Below are 22,275 nucleotides of genomic sequence, written 5' to 3' on the forward strand. Positions count from 1 at the left end.
TATATTTAGCAAATATATACATCTTAATTTTTTGTTTTTTTGTTTTGTTTTTTAACACCATGCAATGCACAAACACATGAATTAAAAACATAACTATATACAATACTTTACTATTTACACATAACTATTATATACAGTATTATAAAATTTAAGGAACTTTGGTCACTTTATTAAACCTGAAAGTATATATTTAGCAAATATATACATTTATCTTTTTTTTGTTTGTTCAATTTTTTTTAGAACACCATGCAATGCACAAACACAGAAATTAAAATATCAATATCAACTATATACAATACTTAACTATTTACACATAACTATTATATACAGTATTTTACAATTTATTTACCACTGGCAAGACTGGTCAACTGGTCTTTCCACTCTGCCAGGGTGAGTCCTGAGGCTGGACAGTACCACCGCCCCTTCAGCTGGGTGTGACCAGTACTTTTGTTTTTTCCCTGCCCACACTGCTTGCAAATGTACTGGTAGGTATCCCTGAACTTCTTCCGTGGAGGTTCACCCCTAGCCATCAGTTCCTCGTTCTCCAGGGCAGCTTTTTTTTGTCTCCACGTACGTTGCCTTGGCTGGACAAAGGTGCCAGGTGGTGGAGGGGCCAGGGACTGTGGATGGTCAGCAGATGGCTGGAAGGGGGGAGGTGGCTGGAAGGGTGGCTGGTCCGAGGGCCAGGCAGGAAATGGTGGTGGTGGCGGCAGGTGACCCTGCTGGTACGAGGGCCAGGCAGGATATGATGGTGGTGGCAGGTGACCCTGCTGGTACAAGCCCCAGGCAGGAGAAGGTGGTGGTGGCAGGTAATCCTCCTGGTACGAGCCCCAGGCAGGAGATGGTGGTGGTGGTGATGGCAGGTGACCCTGCTGGTACGAGGGCCAGGCAGGAGATGGTGGTGGCAGGTAACCCTGCTGATACGAGCCCCATGCAGGAGATGGTGGTGGTGGTGGTGGCGGCGGCGGCAGGTTACCATGCTCAAACGAGGCAGAGCCAGCAGAACCAGGCCATACATATGACCCAGGCTGGTAGTGCTGTGCCAAGGCAGATCGAACACTATGCCGAGGGCGTATCACTGCCTCACCCTCCCGGTTTTCTGGCTCCTCAAACTCCATGACCTCATGCCCATGCTGCACAGGAGCACCTGGAAGAGTCTGGGCTTCAGGGAGTGAGTCCTTGGCCAGTTCAAACCGTTTGGGGAGTACGGTGCCCTGCAGCAGCATGTCCCTGTCCTTCCTCTTATCCCTCCTAAAAGCAGCCTAAAAAACAAAAATGCATACAGTAGCTTCAGTTAGTTATTTCATACATAGTAGCCTATCCTCCTATGTTTAGTATTTTCTAACAAGCAAGCAGGTGAAAGTTTTTCTTGCAGTTTAATAATATAATGTCATCATTGTATAGGAAAGGTACAAACGTAAAAAACAAGACTCACCAAGAAGAGACTGTTGTGTTGTTAACTGGTATCAGAACCACGTTGGTCTTCTCCAGAACAACCCTGCTGTCCTCCAGCAGCTGTTTCAGATGGCTGTAGGCCACCACAATGGACTGCGGGATGGGCAGAGTTCTACTCCTTGTGTCCTTGGGCCTGTTTCGTGCTTGCTGAAACTCTTTTAAAAGTCTCAGGCAAACACATTCGCTGACCCTGTGGACTTCGGGGTCCTGGGCTGCCTGCCTGTGAGTCATGAACAGTCTGTGGGAAAGAAGGATGATATGGTCCGGACTTTAAACAAGGCTGTAAACTAAGAAAAATGGTAATAGCAACCATATCAATGTCACCTGTGAACAGCCCAATTTGCCCCCAACAAACTAATATAATCACAAAATAATATTTGAAATTCACCATAAGTTTTTCAATCTTGGTTTGATGCAGTACAGCCTACTGATTCAATGATTCGTAATGAACTGAAATGATTATGAATTGTGTCAAATCACCTCTCTGCCGCCTGCTGTCCAGGAGCAGAGCCACTCGGCTTCCTGGGCACTCTCCAAGGTCCAAGCCATGGTCTTCTTCCTTGCTTTCTGGCCGAACCTCACAGGTTCCTTGTCCATAGTAGGAAGAGCCATGTAGAGATGGACAATGTCAGCCTCCTCTTTTGCCGATAAGGCAGTGATGGTTCGGTTCAGGCCAACCAGGTAGGCTGCCAGGTCATCAACCGCATCCCAGCCCAAGACACCTCTGGAGTCACATCGGCTCTTCTGAAAAGTGATAATCATGAAAAAAACATGTACATAAATGTGTCAATTTCTTTGAACTATTTGAGCAATGTTGACCTTTTTTCTCTCTCCATAAAACGTAATACTTGACGTTTTACTTGACAAACGTATGATACTTGTGGCATATCATTAGCGAACTTGTTACATATCTTGTTTTTGAGAAAGGTGTTACATTACCTGGTCTGATGTGCAGTCTTGTGTGTCGTCTTCCTCCACAATGATGTCCTCATCCAGGGATCTGGGTCCACTGTCACCCTCCAGTGTCACCTGGGCTTCCACGGCACATATTGGGGGATCAGGATCACCTTCCCTAAGGTCAGCTACCTGGCACACCGTGACGTCGGGTTCACCCCCGTCGTCCTCGAGCTCCTCTGTGGAGATATCTGGCAGCTGCTGTGGGACCAGCAGGTGGCCTCTATTGGACTGGGCCAACAGGTACTCCACTGCAATGCGCTCGCCTGTAACACAGTGTTTAAACACATAGTCAAAGAAGAGGAAAGGACACAAACACAGACACATCTCCTCCATGTACAGCACGATCTTCACTCCCACTCCCATGTCCTCCGAGGAGGGCTGGGGGTGGCAGAGAAAAGAAAAGTGGGAGAGGAAGTAATACTCAAATGGTCAGTGCTGATCTGAGAGCTATCTTACCAGTAGGTTTTCCAGGTGGGGTGAATTCTGGAACCAGAGAACAACCAAGGACCCGCTGGCTCATGCTGTTTAGGTGAGACATCAAGCGAACATGAAATGTCCTCAGGGTTGATGCCCCCACCACAGCTACAGCTTCCTTTGCCCGGTTCATGTTCCACCTCGATACCCCCTCCAGCATGTACATTTGTGCGTGCAATGCATTGCATCGAAAGCCTAAGAAACAAAATACTCAGGTTAGGTCAACCATTAATATGAAGTCAATAGATATTAACACCTATTAAATACAAAGTGACAGTTACATTGTTATTTGAATAATTCAAGTGCACTATGTCATAACACCAACTTTTTTTTAACAGCATACGGCAAGTTAACATTTTAAATTTACCTGGAACAAAAGCACACTGGTGGCGGTGAAAACTCTCGATGCACATGGTGCATGCTGTCAGGGTTCACCAGACGCAGCCCCGTGGTGTCAGTCAGCTCCCACATTGATTCAGCAGCCCCGAAATCATGACCCGGATCTCCTCCATGGCACGGGTCCTCCGCCTGCAGTGCTTTGCCATTTCACCAGTGCTGATACTGGCCAAGAGCAGTGCCTCAGTGGGAGCATTTCCGCCATGGCTGCTCTTCCACTCCCCTTTCTTGGCCTCCTTAAGCCGCTGCACATCCTCCTGATCCCACTCAAAGATACAGGCAGAAAGTTTGGAGCAAAAGGTACCGTAGAGAGGGTGGTGCTCAGTAGTGAGGCCGCAGTTAAACCTTCGCATGAAGTGGAAGACGTCTAAACGGACGACCAACTTCCATGGTCGAAAGAGTCTCAGCACTGACGACACACCTGTGAAAGACAAACATTGATTATTACAGATGTGATCATCTATTTTTTGTGTAATATTTTTTTTTTACATCATAATTAACTTAAGTTAATTACATACTGTAATCTGCAATGTATATTTCATAAAGTAACAATTTCAGCATCCCACCTGACTGGCTGCAGCAGTCCCAGTCAACATAGATAGCCTCAGGCTCAGCTTGTCCAGCATTCTCATAACGTGTGACGATGCCCTGGCACAACTCTTCCAGCCCTGCACCTTCACCTGTCGTCAGAACACTGTTCAGAACCTGGCCAAGCTCGTTGCCGATGTTGGACATCCATGCAGCGGTGTCCCCTATACTGCCAGCCAGCTTCTTGGTGATCTGAAAAACAAACAAAAACAGAACTTTCTAAAAAAACGGTACAAGCTTACTAAAATTAATACTATTTCATCATTGGGATGATAAAGTAAACTATTTATATCCATTCCAATTGGTTAACATCAGAGTAAATACAAGTAATGCTAAAACCCTCACCTTCTTTGTAGAGTCCATCTTCAGAATTCTACCATAGGTAGAGGTGATCACCCCCTTCATCTCTTCCAGGTGGCTGAGGATGTCATTAGAGTGGACCGTCTCAAACCACTGGGCAAGTGGAAGGGGCCTGAAGGGTGGAGGAGGAAGATGGACAGCTGCAGAAGAGACGAAGGTAGCCATCTTCAAATGAAGCTCACAGTCAGACAGGTAGCGGATGGTCTGACGTGCCCACTCCTCACTGTGTGCTTCCTCTACTGCAGACTGGAGGTAGGAAGAACTATTCCCACTGGTCCTTGGCTTCAGGAAAGTCATACACTTCCTATCCAGGGCTAGCTGTGTAGTGAGGACAGCGGGAAAGAGGCTCCTATGTGCCACATCCAGTTGAGCAAGGATTTCCTGGCTCCATGGGCAGACCGGCAGCATACACTTGCTGCAACGTGGATAGTCCCCTCCCACCAAGTAGTAGCGGGTATCCACATCTATCACCTCCCTCACCTTCGGGTAGATCCCGGAGTGGTGCATTTTCCTGTCACACCGCGTACATTTCAGAGGAATCCCCCACATCCTCATTGGTGCCCAGAGGAACATCCTCTGCCGGAAGTGCCACCCGGGCTCGGGAGGAGACGGTTTGTGCTGCAGTGGTGGATGAAACCAGCACGCCTCCATTTTCTGCCTCAGCTGACCTGTAGGCTCATAGAGGACCTTGGCAATCCACACCCGATCTGCTGGCTGTATAACTTTTTTGAATTGATTGGGGAGAAAAGCTTCCCAATCAATGGAAGCTGGCCTAAGTGGAGTTTGAGGAGTGTGGCGTGGCGTGCTGGAGCAACCTGTTGGAGGAGGGAGCAGAGATGTAGTTGTCGGCGGAGATGGTGTGGGCCTTGGAGACGGTGAGGCCGTTAGCCTTGGAGATGCTGTGGGCCTTGGAGATGGCGTGGGCCTTGGAGATGGTGTGGCCGTTAGCCTTGGAGATGGTGTGGGCCTTGGAGATAGTGTGGGCCTTGGAGATGGTGTGGCCGTTAGCCTTTGAGATGGTGTGGGCCTTGGAGATAGTGCGGGCCTTGGAGATGGTGTGGCCGTTAGCCTTGGAGATGGTGTGGGCCTTGGAGATGGTGTGGGCCGTGGACATGGTGTGGGCCTTGGAGATGGTGTGGGCCTTGGAGATGGTGTGGCCGTTAGCCTTGGAGATGGTGTGGGCCTTGGAGATGGTGTGGGCCTTGGAGATGGTGTGGTGGAGCTACCTGTTGAAGTTGGCGATGGAGGTTGAGCCAACCAGGATAAATAATGGAACTGTTCTATATGCTCCAACAGGCCAACAGAACCTTGGACCTTGGCCCCACAGGTGTCACATGTCTCCTCTACATGGCGGTCAGAAAGGTGCATGGAGAATTGTTCTGCCTCCACAACCTGATTGCACTGACAGCACTTTACTGTTCTGTCTGCACAGGAGCCTCCGCCTGCCTGCCTTGAGCCTTCTCCTGCCTGCCTTGAGCCTTCTCCTGCCTGTCTGGAGCCTCCTCCTGCCTGACTGGAGCCTCCACCTGCCTGTCTGGAGCCTTCTCTTGCCCCACAGGAGCCTCCACCTGCCTGCCTGGAGCCTTCTCCTGCCTGCCTGGAGCCTTCTCCTGCCTGCCTGGAGCCTTCTCCTGCCTCAAAGGAGCCTCCACCTGCCTGTCTGGAGCCTTCTCCTGCCCCACAGGAGCCTCCACCTGCCTGTCTGGAGCCTTCTCCTGCCTCACAGGAGCCTCCACCTGCCTGTCTGGAGCCTTCTCCTGCCTGCTTGGAGCCTTCTCCTGCCTGCCTGGAGCCTTCTCCTGCCTCAAAGGAGCCTCCACCTGCCTCTGATGCATCTGACTGAAGGGGGGAGGCAGGATTTCAAGTACAAGAGAGGCTCATAATAAATAATTTCACCAATGATCCTACACTGTTAGTTGTATCCAAATGTGTGCAAATAGGGTATGATCCAACAAATAATCTACTACATGCTACAGCAACTTGTCATCACTTAAATTAAATAAATCATCATATAACCTACCTTATGGAACCCACAAGAGCATTTTAGGTGTCTCCCGAACAGATCCACCTTGCTCTTGCTCTGCAGCGGGCAAGCTTCGATACACTCCAGGGCTCTTTTCCATTTCTTACCACCGGGCCTTTTGCCTGTGGAAAACTGGTAGCTGCCCTGGGCATATTTTTGGCAGCTGTCTCTCCAGTACGAGTCTGGCTTCCCCGTCTTGGTCATATCTGCAAACATGAGCTACGTTAGACTAAACGACCAAGTTCTCTGTTGTGATTACATTCTCAATCAATGTAGCATAGACGTACAGTTGTGATGGGTTGCTCTGGCTATTGTACAGTAATACCAGGATCATCCCATTTTATAAAATTAATACTTCCATATGCTTGTACTCCAACACATCAACTTAATTTTGTTATGTCAACAACCTGGTCAACGTATCATCAATGTAGTATGATGAACAATATTTTGTTCTGCTGTCTCTACTGTACTTCTGAGGTCAAATTAAAGTCAGCGGGAAAGTTGCATCTCACAGAGGGGACTGTACTATGGGGGAAATGAGTCTACATCGACAATTTAAATACCAGGACCGACATAAAAACATGTATTCGTACGTCCATAGAATAATTTGCATGTACATATCGCTGTTCTTTTTTTTTGTTACGCTGACAAAGACCAAGTAACTACTCAATTTAGCATTGATGTACTGTACAGTCGTACAGTAGCTACATCTACTGTACGCGTACTGTACCACTACGTTCTCTGAGGTAAATTCAGCGGGAAAGTTAAATTTCACAGCGGGGACTGTACTATGGGGGCAGTGAGTCGACATCGACAATTTAAATACCAGGACTGAAATAAAAACATGTAGCTATACAAATCATACGTCCATACTATCATTTGCCTGTACATATCGACATATTTTTTTTTTGTTACGCTGAAAAAGACCAACTACTTAGCATCGATGTACAGTCGTGATCGTTTGGGTACAGTAGTAGTGTATAATACCAGGACCGACATAAAAACATGTATTCAAATCGTAAATCCATAGAATAATTTGCCTGTACATATCGATATTCTTTTTTTTGTTACGCTGACAAAGACCAAGTAGGTTACTCAATTTAGCATGGATGTACAGTAACCTACATCTGCTGTACGCGTACTGTACCACGTTCTCTGAGGTAAATTCAGCGGAAAAGTTACAAACAATAAGAATACGTTTACTATCTACACCGGTCAATCAACATATTACATATATACAACATATTATACATATAATTTGCATTTACATACCTATTTTTCTGTTGCTCTTTTCTTTCGTATGTCTTAAATAAATGTTCTATGCAGTACTGGCTCTTTCACTCAGTGCGCTGATAGTCTTCTGCAATTTTACGTCACGTCAACGTCACCCCAAGACCCACCTCTGTTCAGAATGGTTCAAAATGTGTTAGAAATGAGCAGTTGTTCGGAATATTTTCCAGATGTTCGGAATTTTTTACTAATGTGGTTCGGATATTGTTAAGATGTATTTGCAGTCCAATTCTTGGCGGGTACGGCCACTTCATCTTTTACAGCACTGGGCCCACGGCAGTGAAAGATCCTTCCATTTCACAAAAAAAGAAAAAAAGCAGGTGACAACAGGCACAATTGTGAAAAGGAACATTATCAGGAGCTGAAGAAGGATTCAAAGAGTTGTTAGAAAGGCAGTGGATGGACACTAAGTAGGAGAACTAAGGGTTCAGGGACGGAAGAATTTCAATTTCATAAGGCGGACATGTCATAAAGATGACTCACCGACTAGGATGAGATTTGAACTCACGCGTGCAGAGCACAATGGATTAGCAGTCCATCGCCTTAACCACTCGGCCACCTCGTCATTCACAGCACTAGGCCCACGGCACTAGGCCCACGGCAGTGAAAGATCCTTCCATTTCACAAAAAAAGGAAAAAAGCAGGTGACAACAGGCACAATTGTGAAAAGGAACATTATCAGGAGCTGAAGAAGGATTCAAAGAGTTGTTGGAAAGGCAGTGGGGGAGGCGGACACTAAAAAGGAGCAGTAACAGTTCAGGGACAAAAGAATTTCAATTTCATAAGGCCGACATGTCATAAAGATGACTCGCCGACGAGATTGGAACTCACGCATGCAGAGCACAATGGATTAGCAGTCCATCGCCTTAACCACTCGGCCACCTCTTCGTTTACAACCCTGGTCCCACGGCAGTGAAAGATCCTTCCATTTCACAAAAAAAGGAAAAAAGCAGGTGACAACCGGCACAATTGTGAAAAGGAACAGTATCAGGAGCAGAGGAAGGAATCAAAAAGTTGTTGGAAATGCAGTGGAGGGACACTAAGTAGGAGAACTAAGGGTTCAGGGACGGAAGAATTTCAATTTCATAAAGCGAACATGTCATAAGGACAACTTGTCGACGAGGATGAGATTCAAACTCACACGTGCAGAGCACAATGGATAAGCAGTCCATTGCCTTAACCACTCGGCCACTTCTTCATTTACAGCACTGGGCCCACGGCAGTGGAAGATCCTTCCATTTCACAAAAAAAGGAAAAAAGCAGGTGACAACAGGCACAATTGTGAAAAGGAACATTATCAGGAGCTGAAGAAGGATTCAAAGAGTTGTTGGAAAGGCAGTGGGGGAGGCGGACACTAAAAAGGAGCAGTAACAGTTCAGGGACAAAAGAATTTCAATTTCATAAGGCCGACATGTCATAAAGATGACTCGCCAACGAGATTGGAACTCACAAATGCAGAGCACAATGGATTAGCAGTCCATCGCCTTAACCACTCGGCCACCTCGTCGTTTACAGCACTGGGCCCACGGCAGTGAAAGATCCTTCCATTTCACAAAAAAAGGAAAAAAGCAGGTGACAACCGGCACAATTGTGAAAAGGAACATTATCAGGAGCAGAGGAAGGAATAAAAAAGTTGTTGGAAATGCCGTGGAGGGACACTAGGTAGGAGAACTAAGGGTTCAGGGACGGAAGAATTTCAATTTCATAAAGCGAACATGTCATAAGCACAACTTATCGACGAGAATGAGATTCGAACTCACGCATGCAGAGCACAATGGATTAGCAGTCCATCGCCTTAAATACTCGGCCACTTTGTCGTTTACAGCACTGGGCCCACGGCAGTGGAAGATCCTTCCATTTCACAAAAAAAGGAAAAAAGCAGGTGACAACAGGCACAATTGTAAAAAGGAACATTATCAGGAGCAGAGGAAGGAATCAAAGAGTTGTTGGAAAGGCAGTGGATGGACACTAAGTAGGAGAACTAAGGGTTTAGGGACGGAAGAATTTCAATTTCATAAGGCGGACATGTCATAAAGATGACTCACCGACGAGGATGAGATTCGAACTCACGCGTGCAGAGCACAATGGATTAGTCCATCGCCTAGTCCATCGCACAATGGATTAGTCCATCGCCTAGTCCATCGCCTTAACCACTCGGCCACCTCGTCATTCACAGCACTAGGCCCACGGCACTAGGCCCACGGCAGTGAAAGATCCTTCCATTTCACAAAAAAAGGAAAAAAGCAGGTGACAACCGGCACATTTGTAAAAAGGAACATTATCAGGAGCTGAAGAAGGATTCAAAGAGTTTTTGGAAAGGCAGTGGATGGACACTAAGTAGGAGAACTAAGGGTTCAGGGACGGAAGAATTTCAATTTCATAAAGCGAACATGTCATAAGCACAACTTGTCGACGAGGATGAGATTCGAACTCACGCATGCAGAGCACAATGGATTAGCAGTCCATCGCCTTAAATACTCGGCCACTTTGTCGTTTACAGCACTGGGCCCACGGCAGTGGAAGATCCTTCCATTTCACAAAAAAAGGAAAAAAGCAGGTGACAACAGGCACAATTGTAAAAAGGAACATTATCAGGAGCAGAGGAAGGAATCAAAGAGTTGTTGGAAAGGCAGTGGATGGACACTAAGTAGGAGAACTAAGGGTTTAGGGACGGAAGAATTTCAATTTCATAAGGCGGACATGTCATAAAGATGACTCACCGACGAGGATGAGATTCGAACTCACGCGTGCAGAGCACAATGGATTAGCAGTCCATCGCCTTAACCACTCGGCCACCTCGTCATTCACGGCACTAGGCCCACGGCAGTGAAAGATCCTTCCATTTCACAAAAAAAGGAAAAAAGCAGGTGACAACAGGCACAATTGTGAAAAGGAACATTATCAGGAGCTGAAGAAGGATTCAAAGAGTTGTTGGAAAGGCAGTGGGGGAGGCGGACACTAAAAAGGAGCAGTAACAGTTCAGGGACAACAGAATTTCAATTTCATAAGGCCTGTCACAAAGATGACTCGCCGACGAGATTGAAACTCACGCATGCAGAGCACAATGGATTAGCAGTCCATCGCCTTAACCACTCGGCCACCTCGTCATACACAGCACTAGGCCCACGGCAGTAAAGATCCTTCCATTTCACAAAAAAAGGAAAAAAGCAGGTGACAACCGGCACATTTGTAAAAAGGAACATTATCAGGAGCTGAAGAAGGATTCAAAGAGTTTTTGGAAAGGCAGTGGATGGACACTAAGTAGGAGAACTAAGGGTTCAGGGACGGAAGAATTTCAATTTCATAAGGCGGACATGTCATAAAGATGACTCACTGACGAGGATGAGATACGAACCCACGCGTGCAGAGCACAATGGATTAGCAGTCCATCGCCTTAACCACTCGGCCACCTCGTTGTTTACAGCACCGGGCCCACGGCAGTGAAAGATCCTTCCATTTCACAAAAAAAGGAAAAAAGCAGGTGACAACAGGCACAATTGTAAAAAGGAACATTATCAGGAGCAGAGGAAGGAATCAAAGAGTTGTTGGAAAGGCAGTGGATGGACACTAAGTAGGAGAACTAAGGGTTTAGGGACGGAAGAATTTCAATTTCATAAGGCGGACATGTCATAAAGATGACTCACCGACGAGGATGAGATTCGAACTCACGCGTGCAGAGCACAATGGATTAGCAGTCCATCGCCTTAACCACTCGGCCACCTCGTCATACACAGCACTAGGCCCACGGCACTCTAGGCCCACGGCAGTGAAAGATCCTTCCATTTCACAAAAAAAGGAAAAAAGCAGGTGACAACAGGCACAATTGTGAAAAGGAACATTATCAGGAGCTGAAGAAGGATTCAAAGAGTTGTTGGAAAGGCAGTGGATGGACACTAAGTAGGAGAACTAAGGGTTCAGGGACGGAAGAATTTCAATTTCATAAGGCGGACATGTCATAAAGATGACTCACCAACGAGGATGAGATACGAACTCATGCGTGCAGAGCACAACGGATTAGCAGTCCATCGCCTTAACCACTCGGCCACTTCTTCATTTACAGCACTGGGCCCACGGCAGTGGAAGATCCTTCCATTTCACAAAAAAAGGAAAAAAGCAGGTGACAACAGGCACAATTGTGAAAAGGAACATTATCAGGAGCTGAAGAAGGATTCAAAGAGTTGTGGGAAAGGCAGTGGGGGAGGCGGACACTAAAAAGGAGCAGTAACAGTTCAGGGACAAAAGAATTTCAATTTCATAAGGCCGACATGTCATAAAGATGACTCGCCAACGAGATTGGAACTCACAAATGCAGAGCACAATGGATTAGCAGTCCATCGCCTTAACCACTCGGCCACCTCGTCGTTTACAGCACTGGGCCCACGGCAGTGAAAGATCCTTCCATTTCACAAAAAAAGGAAAAAAGCAGGTGACAACCGGCACAATTGTGAAAAGGAACATTATCAGGAGCAGAGGAAGGAATAAAAAAGTTGTTGGAAATGCCGTGGAGGGACACTAGGTAGGAGAACTAAGGGTTCAGGGACGGAAGAATTTCAATTTCATAAAGCGAACATGTCATAAGCACAACTTGTCGACGAGGATGAGATTCGAACTCACGCATGCAGAGCACAATGGATTAGCAGTCCATCGCCTTAAATACTCGGCCACTTTGTCGTTTACAGCACTGGGCCCACGGCAGTGGAAGATCCTTCCATTTCACAAAAAAAGGAAAAAAGCAGGTGACAACAGGCACAATTGTAAAAAGGAACATTATCAGGAGCAGAGGAAGGAATCAAAGAGTTGTTGGAAAGGCAGTGGATGGACACTAAGTAGGAGAACTAAGGGTTTAGGGACGCAAGAATTTCAATTTCATAAGGCGGACATGTCATAAAGATGACTCACCGACGAGGATGAGATTCGAACTCACGCGTGCAGAGCACAATGGATTAGCAGTCCATCGCCTTAACCACTCGGCCACCTCGTCATTCACAGCACTAGGCCCACGGCACTAGGCCCACGGCAGTGAAAGATCCTTCCATTTCACAAAAAAAGGAAAAAAGCAGGTGACAACAGGCACAATTGTGAAAAGGAACATTATCAGGAGCTGAAGAAGGATTCAAAGAGTTGTTGGAAAGGCAGTGGGGGAGGCGGACACTAAAAAGGAGCAGTAACAGTTCAGGGACAACAGAATTTCAATTTCATAAGGCCTGTCACAAAGATGACTCGCCGACGAGATTGAAACTCACGCATGCAGAGCACAATGGATTAGCAGTCCATCGCCTTAACCACTCGGCCACCTCGTCATACACAGCACTAGGCCCACGGCAGTAAAGATCCTTCCATTTCACAAAAAAAGGAAAAAAGCAGGTGACAACCGGCACATTTGTAAAAAGGAACATTATCAGGAGCTGAAGAAGGATTCAAAGAGTTTTTGGAAAGGCAGTGGATGGACACTAAGTAGGAGAACTAAGGGTTCAGGGACGGAAGAATTTCAATTTCATAAGGCGGACATGTCATAAAGATGACTCACTGACGAGGATGAGATACGAACCCACGCGTGCAGAGCACAATGGATTAGCAGTCCATCGCCTTAACCACTCGGCCACCTCGTTGTTTACAGCACCGGGCCCACGGCAGTGAAAGATCCTTCCATTTCACAAAAAAAGGAAAAAAGCAGGTGACAACAGGCACAATTGTAAAAAGGAACATTATCAGGAGCAGAGGAAGGAATCAAAGAGTTGTTGGAAAGGCAGTGGATGGACACTAAGTAGGAGAACTAAGGGTTTAGGGACGGAAGAATTTCAATTTCATAAGGCGGACATGTCATAAAGATGACTCACCGACGAGGATGAGATTCGAACTCACGCGTGCAGAACACAATGGATTAGCAGTCCATCGCCTTAACCACTCGGCCACCTCGTTGTTTACAGCACCGGGCCCACGGCAGTGAAAGATCCTTCCATTTCACAAAAAAAGGAAAAAAGCAGGTGACAACAGGCACAATTGTAAAAAGGAACATTATCAGGAGCAGAGGAAGGAATCAAAGAGTTGTTGGAAAGGCAGTGGATGGACACTAAGTAGGAGAACTAAGGGTTTAGGGACGGAAGAATTTCAATTTCATAAGGCGGACATGTCATAAAGATGACTCACCGACGAGGATGAGATTCGAACTCACGCGTGCAGAGCACAATGGATTAGCAGTCCATCGCCTTAACCACTCGGCCACCTCGTCATACACAGCACTAGGCCCACGGCACTCTAGGCCCACGGCAGTGAAAGATCCTTCCATTTCACAAAAAAAGGAAAAAAGCAGGTGACAACAGGCACAATTGTGAAAAGGAACATTATCAGGAGCTGAAGAAGGATTCAAAGAGTTGTTGGAAAGGCAGTGGATGGACACTAAGTAGGAGAACTAAGGGTTCAGGGACGGAAGAATTTCAATTTCATAAGGCGGACATGTCATAAAGATGACTCACCAACGAGGATGAGATACGAACTCATGCGTGCAGAGCACAATGGATTAGCAGTCCATCGCCTTAACCACTCGGCCACTTCTTCATTTACAGCACTGGGCCCACGGCAGTGGAAGATCCTTCCATTTCACAAAAAAAGCAAAAAAGCAGGTGACAACAGGCACAATTGTGAAAAGGAACATTATCAGGAGCTGAAGAAGGATTCAAAGAGTTGTTGGAAAGGCAGTGGGGGAGGCGGACACTAAAAAGGAGCAGTAACAGTTCAGGGACAAAAGAATTTCAATTTCATAAGGCCGACATGTCATAAAGATGACTCGCCAACGAGATTGGAACTCACAAATGCAGAGCACAATGGATTAGCAGTCCATCGCCTTAACCACTCGGCCACCTCGTCGTTTACAGCACTGGGCCCACGGCAGTGAAAGATCCTTCCATTTCACAAAAAAAGGAAAAAAGCAGGTGACAACAGGCACAATTGTAAAAAGGAACATTATCAGGAGCAGAGGAAGGAATCAAAGAGTTGTTGGAAAGGCAGTGGATGGACACTAAGTAGGAGAACTAAGGGTTTAGGGACGGAAGAATTTCAATTTCATAAGGCGGACATGTCATAAAGATGACTCACCGACGAGGATGAGATTCGAACTCACGCGTGCAGAGCACAATGGATTAGCAGTCCATCGCCTTAACCACTCGGCCACCTCGTCATACACAGCACTAGGCCCACGGCACTCTAGGCCCACGGCAGTGAAAGATCCTTCCATTTCACAAAAAAAGGAAAAAAGCAGGTGACAACAGGCACAATTGTGAAAAGGAACATTATCAGGAGCTGAAGAAGGATTCAAAGAGTTGTTGGAAAGGCAGTGGATGGACACTAAGTAGGAGAACTAAGGGTTTAGGGACGGAAGAATTTCAATTTCATAAGGCGGACATGTCATAAAGATGACTCACCGACGAGGATGAGATTCGAACTCACGCGTGCAGAACACAATGGATTAGCAGTCCATCGCCTTAACCACTCGGCCACCTCGTTGTTTACAGCACCGGGCCCACGGCAGTGAAAGATCCTTCCATTTCACAAAAAAAGGAAAAAAGCAGGTGACAACAGGCACAATTGTAAAAAGGAACATTATCAGGAGCAGAGGAAGGAATCAAAGAGTTGTTGGAAAGGCAGTGGATGGACACTAAGTAGGAGAACTAAGGGTTTAGGGACGGAAGAATTTCAATTTCATAAGGCGGACATGTCATAAAGATGACTCACCGACGAGGATGAGATTCGAACTCACGCGTGCAGAGCACAATGGATTAGCAGTCCATCGCCTTAACCACTCGGCCACCTCGTCATACACAGCACTAGGCCCACGGCACTCTAGGCCCACGGCAGTGAAAGATCCTTCCATTTCACAAAAAAAGGAAAAAAGCAGGTGACAACAGGCACAATTGTGAAAAGGAACATTATCAGGAGCTGAAGAAGGATTCAAAGAGTTGTTGGAAAGGCAGTGGATGGACACTAAGTAGGAGAACTAAGGGTTCAGGGACGGAAGAATTTCAATTTCATAAGGCGGACATGTCATAAAGATGACTCACCAACGAGGATGAGATACGAACTCATGCGTGCAGAGCACAATGGATTAGCAGTCCATCGCCTTAACCACTCGGCCACTTCTTCATTTACAGCACTGGGCCCACGGCAGTGGAAGATCCTTCCATTTCACAAAAAAAGCAAAAAAGCAGGTGACAACAGGCACAATTGTGAAAAGGAACATTATCAGGAGCTGAAGAAGGATTCAAAGAGTTGTTGGAAAGGCAGTGGGGGAGGCGGACACTAAAAAGGAGCAGTAACAGTTCAGGGACAAAAGAATTTCAATTTCATAAGGCCGACATGTCATAAAGATGACTCGCCAACGAGATTGGAACTCACAAATGCAGAGCACAATGGATTAGCAGTCCATCGCCTTAACCACTCGGCCACCTCGTCGTTTACAGCACTGGGCCCACGGCAGTGAAAGATCCTTCCATTTCACAAAAAAAGGAAAAAAGCAGGTGACAACAGGCACAATTGTAAAAAGGAACATTATCAGGAGCAGAGGAAGGAATCAAAGAGTTGTTGGAAAGGCAGTGGATGGACACTAAGTAGGAGAACTAAGGGTTTAGGGACGGAAGAATTTCAATTTCATAAGGCGGACATGTCATAAAGATGACTCACCGACGAGGATGAGATTCGAACTCACGCGTGCAGAGCACAATGGATTAGCAGTCCATCGCCTTAACCACTCGGCCACCTCGTCATACACAGCACTAGGCCCACGGCACTCTAGGCCCACGGCAGTGAAAGATCCTTCCATTTCACAAAAAAAGGAAAAAAGCAGGTGACAACAGGCACAATTGTGAAAAGGAACATTATCAGGAGCTGAAGAAGGATTCAAAGAGTTGTTGGAAAGGCAGTGGATGGACACTAAGTAGGAGAACTAAGGGTTCAGGGACGGAAGAATTTCAATTTCATAAGGCGGACATGTCATAAAGATGACTCACCAACGAGGATGAGATACGAACTCATGCGTGCAGAGCACAATGGATTAGCAGTCCATCGCCTTAACCACTCGGCCACTTCTTCATTTACAGCACTGGGCCCACGGCAGTGGAAGATCCTTCCATTTCACAAAAAAAGGAAAAAAGCAGGTGACAACAGGCACAATTGTGAAAAGGAACATTATCAGGAGCTGAAGAAGGATTCAAAGAGTTGTTGGAAAGGCAGTGGGGGAGGCGGACACTAAAAAGGAGCAGTAACAGTTCAGGGACAAAAGAATTTCAATTTCATAAGGCCGACATGTCATAAAGATGACTCGCCAACGAGATTGGAACTCACAAATGCAGAGCACAATGGATTAGCAGTCCATCGCCTTAACCACTCGGCCACCTCTTCGTTTACAGCACTGGGCCCACGGCAGTGAAAGATCCTTCCATTTCACAAAAAAAGGAAAAAAGCAGGTGACAACCGGCACAATTGTGAAAAGGAACATTATCAGGAGCAGAGGAAGGAATAAAAAAGTTGTTGGAAATGCCGTGGAGGGACACTAGGTAGGAGAACTAAGGGTTCAGGGACGGAAGAATTTCAATTTCATAAAGCGAACATGTCATAAGCACAACTTGTCGACGAGGATGAGATTCGAACTCACGCATGCAGAGCACAATGGATTAGCAGTCCATCGCCTTAAATACTCGGCCACTTTGTCGTTTACAGCACTGGGCCCACGGCAGTGGAAGATCCTTCCATTTCACAAAAAAAGGAAAAAAGCAGGTGACAACAGGCACAATTGTAAAAAGGAACATTATCAGGAGCAGAGGAAGGAATCAAAGAGTTGTTGGAAAGGCAGTGGATGGACACTAAGTAGGAGAACTAAGGGTTTAGGGACGCAAGAATTTCAATTTCATAAGGCCGACATGTCATAAAGATGACTCGCCAATGAGATTGGAACTCACAAATGCAGAGCACAATGGATTAGCAGTCCATCGCCTTAACCACTCGGCCACCTCGTCATTCACGGCACTAGGCCCACGGCACTAGGCCCACGGCACTAGGCCCACGGCAGTGAAAGATCCTTCCATTTCACAAAAAAAGGAAAAAAGCAGGTGACAACCGGCACATTTGTAAAAAGGAACATTATCAGGAGCTGAAGAAGGATTCAAAGAGTTTTTGGAAAGGCAGTGGATGGACACTAAGTAGGAGAACTAAGGGTTCAGGGACGGAAGAATTTCAATTTCATAAAGCGAACATGTCATAAGCACAACTTGTCAACGAGGATGAGATTCGAACTCACGCATGCAGAGCACAATGGATTAGCAGTCCATCGCCTTAAATACTCGGCCACTTTGTCGTTTACAGCACTGGGCCCACGGCAGTGGAAGATCCTTCCATTTCACAAAAAAAGGAAAAAAGCAGGTGACAACAGGCACAATTGTAAAAAGGAACATTATCAGGAGCAGAGGAAGGAATCAAAGAGTTGTTGGAAAGGCAGTGGATGGACACTAAGTAGGAGAACTAAGGGTTTAGGGACGGAAGAATTTCAATTTCATAAGGCGGACATGTCATAAAGATGACTCACCGACGAGGATGAGATTCGAACTCACGCGTGCAGAGCACAATGGATTAGCAGTCCATCGCCTTAACCACTCGGCCACCTCGTCATTCACAGCACTAGGCCCACGGCACTAGGCCCACGGCAGTGAAAGATCCTTCCATTTCACAAAAAAAGGAAAAAAGCAGGTGACAACAGGCACAATTGTGAAAAGGAACATTATCAGGAGCTGAAGAAGGATTCAAAGAGTTGTTGGAAAGGCAGTGGGGGAGGCGGACACTAAAAAGGAGCAGTAACAGTTCAGGGACAACAGAATTTCAATTTCATAAGGCCTGTCACAAAGATGACTCGCCGACGAGATTGAAACTCACGCATGCAGAGCACAATGGATTAGCAGTCCATCGCCTTAACCACTCGGCCACCTCGTCATACACAGCACTAGGCCCACGGCAGTAAAGATCATTCCATTTCACAAAAAAAGGAAAAAAGCAGGTGACAACCGGCACATTTGTAAAAAGGAACATTATCAGGAGCTGAAGAAGGATTCAAAGAGTTTTTGGAAAGGCAGTGGATGGACACTAAGTAGGAGAACTAAGGGTTCAGGGACGGAAGAATTTCAATTTCATAAGGCGGACATGTCATAAAGATGACTCACTGACGAGGATGAGATACGAACCCACGCGTGCAGAGCACAATGGATTAGCAGTCCATCGCCTTAACCACTCGGCCACCTCGTTGTTTACAGCACCGGGCCCACGGCAGTGAAAGATCCTTCCATTTCACAAAAAAAGGAAAAAAGCAGGTGACAACAGGCACAATTGTAAAAAGGAACATTATCAGGAGCAGAGGAAGGAATCAAAGAGTTGTTGGAAAGGCAGTGGATGGACACTAAGTAGGAGAACTAAGGGTTTAGGGACGGAAGAATTTCAATTTCATAAGGCGGACATGTCATAAAGATGACTCACCGACGAGGATGAGATTCGAACTCACGCGTGCAGAGCACAATGGATTAGCAGTCCATCGCCTTAACCACTCGGCCACCTCGTCATACACAGCACTAGGCCCACGGCACTCTAGGCCCACGGCAGTGAAAGATCCTTCCATTTCACAAAAAAAGGAAAAAAGCAGGTGACAACAGGCACAATTGTGAAAAGGAACATTATCAGGAGCTGAAGAAGGATTCAAAGAGTTGTTGGAAAGGCAGTGGATGGACACTAAGTAGGAGAACTAAGGGTTCAGGGACGGAAGAATTTCAATTTCATAAGGCGGACATGTCATAAAGATGACTCACCAACGAGGATGAGATACGAACTCATGCGTGCAGAGCACAATGGATTAGCAGTCCATCGCCTTAACCACTCGGCCACTTCTTCATTTACAGCACTGGGCCCACGGCAGTGGAAGATCCTTCCATTTCACAAAAAAAGCAAAAAAGCAGGTGACAACAGGCACAATTGTGAAAAGGAACATTATCAGGAGCTGAAGAAGGATTCAAAGAGTTGTTGGAAAGGCAGTGGGGGAGGCGGACACTAAAAAGGAGCAGTAACAGTTCAGGGACAAAATAATTTCAATTTCATAAGGCCGACATGTCATAAAGATGACTCGCCAACGAGATTGGAACTCACAAATGCAGAGCACAATGGATTAGCAGTCCATCGCCTTAACCACTCGGCCACCTCGTCGTTTACAGCACTGGGCCCACGGCAGTGAAAGATCCTTCCATTTCACAAAAAAAGGAAAAAAGCAGGTGACAACAGGCACAATTGTAAAAAGGAACATTATCAGGAGCAGAGGAAGGAATCAAAGAGTTGTTGGAAAGGCAGTGGATGGACACTAAGTAGGAGAACTAAGGGTTTAGGGACGGAAGAATTTCAATTTCATAAGGCGGACATGTCATAAAGATGACTCACCGACGAGGATGAGATTCGAACTCACGCGTGCAGAGCACAATGGATTAGCAGTCCATCGCCTTAACCACTCGGCCACCTCGTCATACACAGCACTAGGCCCACGGCACTCTAGGCCCACGGCAGTGAAAGATCCTTCCATTTCACAAAAAAAGGAAAAAAGCAGGTGACAACAGGCACAATTGTGAAAAGGAACATTATCAGGAGCTGAAGAAGGATTCAAAGAGTTGTTGGAAAGGCAGTGGATGGACACTAAGTAGGAGAACTAAGGGTTCAGGGACGGAAGAATTTCAATTTCATAAGGCGGACATGTCATAAAGATGACTCACCAACGAGGATGAGATACGAACTCATGCGTGCAGAGCACAATGGATTAGCAGTCCATCGCCTTAACCACTCGGCCACTTCTTCATTTACAGCACTGGGCCCACGGCAGTGGAAGATCCTTCCATTTCACAAAAAAAGCAAAAAAGCAGGTGACAACAGGCACAATTGTGAAAAGGAACATTATCAGGAGCTGAAGAAGGATTCAAAGAGTTGTTGGAAAGGCAGTGGGGGAGGCGGACACTAAAAAGGAGCAGTAACAGTTCAGGGACAAAAGAATTTCAATTTCATAAGGCCGACATGTCATAAAGATGACTCGCCAACGAGATTGGAACTCACAAATGCAGAGCACAATGGATTAGCAGTCCATCGCCTTAACCACTCGGCCACCTCGTCGTTTACAGCACTGGGCCCACGGCAGTGAAAGATCCTTCCATTTCACAAAAAAAGGAAAAAAGCAGGTGACAACCGGCACAATTGTGAAAAGGAACATTATCAGGAGCAGAGGAAGGAATAAAAAAGTTGTTGGAAATGCCGTGGAGGGACACTAGGTAGGAGAACTAAGGGTTCAGGGACGGAAGAATTTCAATTTCATAAAGCGAACATGTCATAAGCACAACTTGTCGACGAGGATGAGATTCGAACTCACGCATGCAGAGCACAATGGATTAGCAGTCCATCGCCTTAAATACTCGGCCACTTTGTCGTTTACAGCACTGGGCCCACGGCAGTGGAAGATCCTTCCATTTCACAAAAAAAGGAAAAAAGCAGGTGACAACAGGCACAATTGTGAAAAGGAACATTATCAGGAGCAGAGGAAGGAATCAAAGAGTTGTTGGAAAGGCAGTGGATGGACACTAAGTAGGAGAACTAAGGGTTTAGGGACGCAAGAATTTCAATTTCATAAGGCCGACATGTCATAAAGATGACTCGCCAACGAGATTGGAACTCACAAATGCAGAGCACAATGGATTAGCAGTCCATCGCCTTAACCACTCGGCCAGCTCGTCATTCACAGCACTAGGCCCACGGCACTAGGCCCACGGCAGTGAAAGATCCTTCCATTTCACAAAAAAAGGAAAAAAGCAGGTGACAACCGGCACATTTGTAAAAAGGAACATTATCAGGAGCTGAAGAAGGATTCAAAGAGTTTTTGGAAAGGCAGTGGATGGACACTAAGTAGGAGAACTAAGGGTTCAGGGACGGAAGAATTTCAATTTCATAAAGCGAACATGTCATAAGCACAACTTGTCGACGAGGATGAGATTCGAACTCACGCATGCAGAGCATAATGGATTAGCAGTCCATCGCCTTAAATACTCGGCCACTTTGTCGTTTACAGCACTGGGCCCACGGCAGTGGAAGATCCTTCCATTTCACAAAAAAAGGAAAAAAGCAGGTGACAACAGGCACAATTGTAAAAAGGAACATTATCAGGAGCAGAGGAAGGAATCAAAGAGTTGTTGGAAAGGCAGTGGATGGACACTAAGTAGGAGAACTAAGGGTTTAGGGACGGAAGAATTTCAATTTCATAAGGCGGACATGTCATAAAGATGACTCACCGACGAGGATGAGATTCGAACTCACGCGTGCAGAGCACAATGGATTAGCAGTCCATCGCCTTAACCACTCGGCCACCTCGTCATTCACAGCACTAGGCCCACGGCACTAGGCCCACGGCAGTGAAAGATCCTTCCATTTCACAAAAAAAGGAAAAAAGCAGGTGACAACAGGCACAATTGTGAAAAGGAACATTATCAGGAGCTGAAGAAGGATTCAAAGAGTTGTTGGAAAGGCAGTGGGGGAGGCGGACACTATAAAGGAGCAGTAACAGTTCAGGGACAACAGAATTTCAATTTCATAAGGCCTGTCACAAAGATGACTCGCCGACGAGATTGAAACTCACGCATGCAGAGCACAATGGATTAGCAGTCCATCGCCTTAACCACTCGGCCACC

The 22,275-nt window shown here is 46.4% G+C and overlaps 2 protein-coding genes, 1 long non-coding RNA gene, 23 other non-coding genes and 1 pseudogene across 26 annotated transcripts in view; 1 reads left to right on the plus strand and 26 right to left on the minus strand.

Moving 5' to 3' along the window:
- Positions 1-1,994, minus strand: part of LOC146261834 (uncharacterized) — a 2,260-nt gene extending 266 nt beyond the window's left edge. The window contains exons 1-2 of the mRNA XM_084667382.1: positions 1,436-1,994; positions 1-1,262 (exon numbers count right to left, since the gene is read on the minus strand). The exon at positions 1-1,262 is cut by the window's left edge and continues 266 nt beyond it. Of these exons, the coding sequence (XP_084523508.1) occupies positions 342-1,226 (885 nt within the window). The 5' untranslated portion in view covers positions 1,227-1,262; positions 1,436-1,994 and the 3' untranslated portion in view covers positions 1-341. The remainder of the gene's footprint in view (positions 1,263-1,435) is intronic.
- Positions 1,927-2,807, minus strand: LOC146261835 (uncharacterized). The gene is made up of 2 exons (XM_084668633.1): positions 2,395-2,807; positions 1,927-2,199 (listed from the first exon to the last, which is right to left on the minus strand). Exons 1-2 carry the CDS (start codon positions 2,773-2,775, stop codon positions 1,927-1,929), a joined length of 654 nt encoding a protein of 217 aa, XP_084524759.1. The 5' UTR covers positions 2,776-2,807.
- LOC146261836 (uncharacterized) lies at positions 2,807-4,017 on the minus strand (annotated as a pseudogene).
- LOC146261837 (uncharacterized) lies at positions 3,962-4,595 on the plus strand. The gene is made up of 3 exons (XR_014724702.1): positions 3,962-4,100; positions 4,285-4,387; positions 4,476-4,595. It is a non-coding gene; the product is annotated as an uncharacterized LOC146261837 (long non-coding RNA).
- Positions 4,596-8,026: 3,431 nt separating this feature from the next.
- trnas-gcu (transfer RNA serine (anticodon GCU)) lies at positions 8,027-8,108 on the minus strand. The gene has a single exon. It is a non-coding gene; the product is annotated as a tRNA-Ser (tRNA).
- Positions 8,109-9,588: 1,480 nt separating this feature from the next.
- On the minus strand, positions 9,589-9,711 carry trnap-agg (transfer RNA proline (anticodon AGG)). The gene is made up of 2 exons: positions 9,675-9,711; positions 9,589-9,633 (listed from the first exon to the last, which is right to left on the minus strand). It is a non-coding gene; the product is annotated as a tRNA-Pro (tRNA).
- Positions 9,712-10,263: 552 nt separating this feature from the next.
- On the minus strand, positions 10,264-10,345 carry trnas-gcu (transfer RNA serine (anticodon GCU)). Its single transcript has one exon. It is a non-coding gene; the product is annotated as a tRNA-Ser (tRNA).
- A 532-nt stretch (positions 10,346-10,877) lies between these two features.
- trnas-gcu (transfer RNA serine (anticodon GCU)) lies at positions 10,878-10,959 on the minus strand. Its single transcript has one exon. It is a non-coding gene; the product is annotated as a tRNA-Ser (tRNA).
- Positions 10,960-11,187: 228 nt separating this feature from the next.
- On the minus strand, positions 11,188-11,269 carry trnas-gcu (transfer RNA serine (anticodon GCU)). The gene has a single exon. It is a non-coding gene; the product is annotated as a tRNA-Ser (tRNA).
- Positions 11,270-12,442: 1,173 nt separating this feature from the next.
- On the minus strand, positions 12,443-12,524 carry trnas-gcu (transfer RNA serine (anticodon GCU)). Its single transcript has one exon. It is a non-coding gene; the product is annotated as a tRNA-Ser (tRNA).
- A 546-nt stretch (positions 12,525-13,070) lies between these two features.
- trnas-gcu (transfer RNA serine (anticodon GCU)) lies at positions 13,071-13,152 on the minus strand. Its single transcript has one exon. It is a non-coding gene; the product is annotated as a tRNA-Ser (tRNA).
- A 228-nt stretch (positions 13,153-13,380) lies between these two features.
- trnas-gcu (transfer RNA serine (anticodon GCU)) lies at positions 13,381-13,462 on the minus strand. The gene has a single exon. It is a non-coding gene; the product is annotated as a tRNA-Ser (tRNA).
- Positions 13,463-13,690: 228 nt separating this feature from the next.
- On the minus strand, positions 13,691-13,772 carry trnas-gcu (transfer RNA serine (anticodon GCU)). The gene has a single exon. It is a non-coding gene; the product is annotated as a tRNA-Ser (tRNA).
- Positions 13,773-14,016: 244 nt separating this feature from the next.
- Positions 14,017-14,098, minus strand: trnas-gcu (transfer RNA serine (anticodon GCU)). Its single transcript has one exon. It is a non-coding gene; the product is annotated as a tRNA-Ser (tRNA).
- Positions 14,099-14,635: 537 nt separating this feature from the next.
- Positions 14,636-14,717, minus strand: trnas-gcu (transfer RNA serine (anticodon GCU)). Its single transcript has one exon. It is a non-coding gene; the product is annotated as a tRNA-Ser (tRNA).
- A 244-nt stretch (positions 14,718-14,961) lies between these two features.
- Positions 14,962-15,043, minus strand: trnas-gcu (transfer RNA serine (anticodon GCU)). Its single transcript has one exon. It is a non-coding gene; the product is annotated as a tRNA-Ser (tRNA).
- A 228-nt stretch (positions 15,044-15,271) lies between these two features.
- Positions 15,272-15,353, minus strand: trnas-gcu (transfer RNA serine (anticodon GCU)). Its single transcript has one exon. It is a non-coding gene; the product is annotated as a tRNA-Ser (tRNA).
- Positions 15,354-15,597: 244 nt separating this feature from the next.
- Positions 15,598-15,679, minus strand: trnas-gcu (transfer RNA serine (anticodon GCU)). Its single transcript has one exon. It is a non-coding gene; the product is annotated as a tRNA-Ser (tRNA).
- A 537-nt stretch (positions 15,680-16,216) lies between these two features.
- trnas-gcu (transfer RNA serine (anticodon GCU)) lies at positions 16,217-16,298 on the minus strand. The gene has a single exon. It is a non-coding gene; the product is annotated as a tRNA-Ser (tRNA).
- Positions 16,299-16,542: 244 nt separating this feature from the next.
- Positions 16,543-16,624, minus strand: trnas-gcu (transfer RNA serine (anticodon GCU)). The gene has a single exon. It is a non-coding gene; the product is annotated as a tRNA-Ser (tRNA).
- Positions 16,625-18,113: 1,489 nt separating this feature from the next.
- On the minus strand, positions 18,114-18,195 carry trnas-gcu (transfer RNA serine (anticodon GCU)). Its single transcript has one exon. It is a non-coding gene; the product is annotated as a tRNA-Ser (tRNA).
- A 546-nt stretch (positions 18,196-18,741) lies between these two features.
- Positions 18,742-18,823, minus strand: trnas-gcu (transfer RNA serine (anticodon GCU)). The gene has a single exon. It is a non-coding gene; the product is annotated as a tRNA-Ser (tRNA).
- Positions 18,824-19,051: 228 nt separating this feature from the next.
- Positions 19,052-19,133, minus strand: trnas-gcu (transfer RNA serine (anticodon GCU)). The gene has a single exon. It is a non-coding gene; the product is annotated as a tRNA-Ser (tRNA).
- A 244-nt stretch (positions 19,134-19,377) lies between these two features.
- Positions 19,378-19,459, minus strand: trnas-gcu (transfer RNA serine (anticodon GCU)). The gene has a single exon. It is a non-coding gene; the product is annotated as a tRNA-Ser (tRNA).
- Positions 19,460-19,996: 537 nt separating this feature from the next.
- trnas-gcu (transfer RNA serine (anticodon GCU)) lies at positions 19,997-20,078 on the minus strand. Its single transcript has one exon. It is a non-coding gene; the product is annotated as a tRNA-Ser (tRNA).
- A 244-nt stretch (positions 20,079-20,322) lies between these two features.
- On the minus strand, positions 20,323-20,404 carry trnas-gcu (transfer RNA serine (anticodon GCU)). Its single transcript has one exon. It is a non-coding gene; the product is annotated as a tRNA-Ser (tRNA).
- A 1,475-nt stretch (positions 20,405-21,879) lies between these two features.
- Positions 21,880-21,961, minus strand: trnas-gcu (transfer RNA serine (anticodon GCU)). Its single transcript has one exon. It is a non-coding gene; the product is annotated as a tRNA-Ser (tRNA).
- Between the last annotated feature and the right edge of the window lie 314 nt (positions 21,962-22,275).

The sequence above is a fragment of the Hypomesus nipponensis genome, chromosome 12 (genome assembly GCF_054491055.1).
Source record: "Hypomesus nipponensis isolate SF chromosome 12, ASM5449105v1, whole genome shotgun sequence".
Taxonomy (NCBI): Eukaryota; Metazoa; Chordata; class Actinopteri; order Osmeriformes; family Osmeridae; genus Hypomesus; species Hypomesus nipponensis.